Source organism: Brassica napus (genome assembly GCF_020379485.1).
Source record: "Brassica napus cultivar Da-Ae chromosome C1 unlocalized genomic scaffold, Da-Ae chrC01_Random_15, whole genome shotgun sequence".
NCBI lineage: Eukaryota > Viridiplantae > Streptophyta > Magnoliopsida > Brassicales > Brassicaceae > Brassica > Brassica napus.
In genome coordinates, this window is record NW_026014133.1 from 1 (window position 1) to 3826 (window position 3826).

A 3826-nucleotide genomic window follows, 5' to 3' on the forward strand; every position below is an offset into this window, starting at 1 on the left:
CATGTTTTATCTTAGTTTTTAAAAGCCCACCAAAAATAAAGCTATAGCAAAAATACACAAAAAATAGTTGTAAAAAAATATTTTCTAAAGCTTCATCTTTTTAGCTGTAGAAATTTTAAAGCTACATTTCTTAACTAAATCAAAAACCTATAGATTAAATTCTAAAATAATTTTCTACAGTTATAGTCAAACCAATCACCTCCACTGTCACATATTTTTTTGCTCTCTGTTTCTCCACAAGTGAAACTTTAAATGCTTCTTACTCTCCTCATTGAAGTGTATTGGCATGTTATATACGAATCTCTCTTATAATTTGCTTATAGATATTTGCTCAAGAAAAAAAAAATTGCTTATAGATATCGAAGTCTTCATTGTGTTCCTGATACGAATTTGCATGCTATATAAGAATTTCTCTCTTCATTGTGTGCCTTCTTTGCCTTTCCACGTAGTTTTAAATGGTTGCAGTTAGTTTAATTATAAATCATTATTGTAATTTGTTAACTAAATAACAGTAATTATAAATACGAAGATAATTGCAAAATGGTATAATTACTAATTACCCTGAAAGCTAAACAATAATTTTGTTTAGAAGTCTTATCATTTTGGATGATATGGTATATTTGATAATTTTAAAAATAAATTGTAAATCTTTAAATAGTAATGTGTTAGGTTCAAGTTAGTTTTATAAATGATAGTGAAATTGTGTTAAAAAAATAATAGTGAAAATCAACTTTTTCATTATTTAAACTAAATATATTATAAATATATTTATAAGAGGGTGACAAAAAACAATATATTTATAAGAAAATTTAAAACATCAAAAAAAATATTCATAATTTATGTGTTGAAACTCTAAATAATTTATTTTAATTTAATTTAATTTATTATAATAATAAAGAGAAAAACAACCGTAAAAATATGTAAAAGAACTACATAACTAAAAATGAAAATTTTATTATTAGTTAGATAAACATATTGTTTCTAAATAATAAAAAAAACAATAGTAAATGTATATTAATATCATTTTATCTGTGACTAAACGAAATATTATATAACATACTTATATCATTAAATATGTTCTATATTTTTTTAGTTACTTGCGTGCCCGTTTAAATGAAGATAAAAATTATAAATCCGTTTAACTAAAGTGATATTCCAGCAAAACAAGTCTTGTGTTTATAGTCCTTTTAACTAATGATGATGCCGTTAACCTAATTCATATTATATCCTGTGGGGTCCAGCTGCTGTCTGCGAGAGATTCCTAGCGCGTGACATCACTTTCCAAAACACGGCAGGTCCGTCGAACACCAAGTGGTGGCTCTCCGTGTCGGTTCTGACTTCTCCTTTTTTTTTTTTAATATTTACCAACGCTTGTCTTACAAAACGATCACTGTGTGTTACACACGAGTTTGAGAGAAAAATAAGATAGATGTTAAATTTTACTTTAGATAGTTCCAAAAATGATGTAACTTATCTGAAATAATTTTTATTATTGAAATTCGGTGTTTATGTTACATCAAATGATTGATCTTTATATAGAGATCAAATCATTAGGCTAAGAGACACACCTCTTAACATGAAGAGTTACAACTCTTTGTGTAATAACATAATAACTAACTTATGTAAATGTATCAAGGAGATTAGATTATAGTTTAACACTCCTCCTTAATCATATCTCAACTTGACTCCAAGCTGCTTCCTTAATCTTCAAACCTTGAACCGTCCAATGGTACTTCAGTTCAATGATTTCTTTCTGCTCAGCTTCCCTCACGAAATGGTACTTGATCTCTATGTGCTTTGTCCTTCTGTGTTGCACCAGATTCTTCTCAATTGCTATGCTGATTTGCTGTCACATAAGATCGGAATGCCTCCTTCAAACTTCTGACCAAAGTCTTCAAATAGTCTTTGTAACCACACTGCTTGATTTGTTGCTGCACACACGGTTATGTACTCTACTTCAGCTGTTGATTGCGCCACTGTTTGTTGCTTGCTTGATTGCCAACACATGGTTGATCCAAGAGTAAACACATAACCTGAAGTGCTTTTCTTGCTTCCTTAGAACCACCCCAATCGCTGTCCGTGTAACCTACAAGTCTTGGTTCTTTCACGCTTGTGAAGTACACTCCAAAGTTTGATGTTCCTTTGACATATCTTAACACCCTCTTGGCTTCTTGATAGTGCTTCATGCGAGGTGATGACATGTATCTTGAGAGATATGGCTTGCATACATCACATCAGGTCTTGATGCACACAAGTACAAAAGCCCTCCAACGATGTTTCTATACTTAGTTGGATCTCCATACTCCTTGTCATCTTCAACTCCTTTTCCTTGTGGTGTAAGTGGGTTGCTTACACTCTTGCGGTCTCGCTCCCCAAATTTGTCTGCAAGTTTGTTTGCATACTTTTCTTGTGAAAGAAATATGCCTCCATCGTCTTGAATTACTTCCATTCCAAGAAAGTAGTTCAACAATCCAAGATCCACCATCTCGAATTCTTTCTTCATGTTCTCCTTGAATGTGTTGATGCTCTGGATGTTGCTTCCTGTGATGATTATATCATTCACATATAGACTCACGATCAACACATCACCACCTTGCTTCATGATGTATAAAGCCGCATCATTCATACTTCTCTTAAAACTGTTTTGAAGAAAGTATGAATCTATCCTTCCATACCATTCCCTTGGGGCTTGCTTTAAACCATATAAAGTTTTTGTACCTTAACACTTGTGTTCCTTCCCGTGTGTCACATAGCCAGGTGGTTGTGTGACATACACTTCTTCCTTGAGATCGCCATTGAGAAAGGCTGACTTCACATCCATCTGATACAATCGCTACTTCATCTGAGCCGCATAGGCAATGGCTCGTATTGTATCATGTCTTGAGACAGGAGCAAACGTCTCAAGGTAGTCAACTAGAATACTCTTGAGAGAACCCTCTTGCAACTAGCCGCCTTGTGCTTGATGTGATTGTCGTTTGCATCGGTCTTGATCTTGTAGATCCACTTCACACTTATCACATTCTTCTTCTTTGGCTTGTCCACTAGTTTCCACGTCTTGTTCTTCTCAATCATGGCATCTCCTCATTCATCGCTTCTCTCCATTCCTTGGTACCACCACACGCTTCATCATAAGTGTATGGTTATTCATTTGCATGAAGACAAGCTTCTATAGCTTGAGCCGCTTCATCTCCACTACTATATCATGATCATCATTTTGAAAAGAACATGACTGAAAGTACCTCCGAATTGTTCCTCAGGACTGGATGAACCTTGGTTTGTTCCTCAGGACTGGATGTACTCGGTTTGTTCCTCAGGACTGGATGTAAATTCGGTTTGTTCCTCAGGCGAGTGAGTGTTTTCCATAGACAACTCCAATGTCTTCCTCACTCTTCTGCCTTTTCCTTCCCACTTCTTGCTTTCTTCTTCAAACTCGACATCTCTTGATACTTCAATCTTCTCATTCTCCAAGATGAGAACTCTATAGCCTTTGGATTGGTTGCTATATCCAACAAAGACTCCACGCTTTGCCTTGACGTCTAGCTTCCTCCTCTTTGATCTGGGACATGTATGTAGCATATGCTACCAAACATTCTCATGTGTGACACATCTGGCTTGTGTCCACACACTTCTCTATAGGAGTGACATCTTCCTCTATTGCCTTTGAGGGCAGACGGTTTTGAAGATATGAGGCAGTGTATACCGCTTCTGTCCATAACTTGAGCGGTAAGTCTTGCTCTGCCAACATCGATCTAACCATCTCCACCAAGTCCTATTCATGCGCTCCGCTGCACCATTTTGTTGTGGTGAATAAGGCAATGTGACTTGA

The 3826-nt window shown here is 35.3% G+C and overlaps 1 protein-coding gene across 1 annotated transcript; it reads right to left on the reverse strand.

The window, feature by feature from the left end:
* Positions 1-1669: 1669 nt before the first annotated feature.
* LOC125594606 (uncharacterized mitochondrial protein AtMg00810-like) lies at positions 1670-3072 on the reverse strand. The gene is made up of 4 exons (XM_048770743.1): positions 2923-3072; positions 2259-2692; positions 2034-2205; positions 1670-1846 (listed from the first exon to the last, which is right to left on the reverse strand). The coding sequence occupies exons 1-4, from the start codon at positions 3070-3072 to the stop codon at positions 1670-1672; spliced, it is 933 nt and encodes a 310-aa protein (XP_048626700.1).
* Between the last annotated feature and the right edge of the window lie 754 nt (positions 3073-3826).

What these genes read in the sequence shown, in the direction of transcription:
- LOC125594606 (XM_048770743.1), bottom strand. Translation starts at nt 3,072, where the DNA reads ATGATTGAGAAGAACAAGACGTGGAAACTAGTGGACAAGCCAAAGAAG. An exon ending in GCAAGAGGGTTCTCTCAAGA is followed by an intron (nt 2,693 to 2,922) that starts GTATTCTAGTTG and finishes TATGGTTTAAAG; the next exon opens with CAAGCCCCAAGGGAATGGTA. An exon ending in AAGCAAGAAAAGCACTTCAG is followed by an intron (nt 1,847 to 2,033) that starts GTTATGTGTTTA and finishes CTTATGTGACAG; the next exon opens with CAAATCAGCATAGCAATTGA.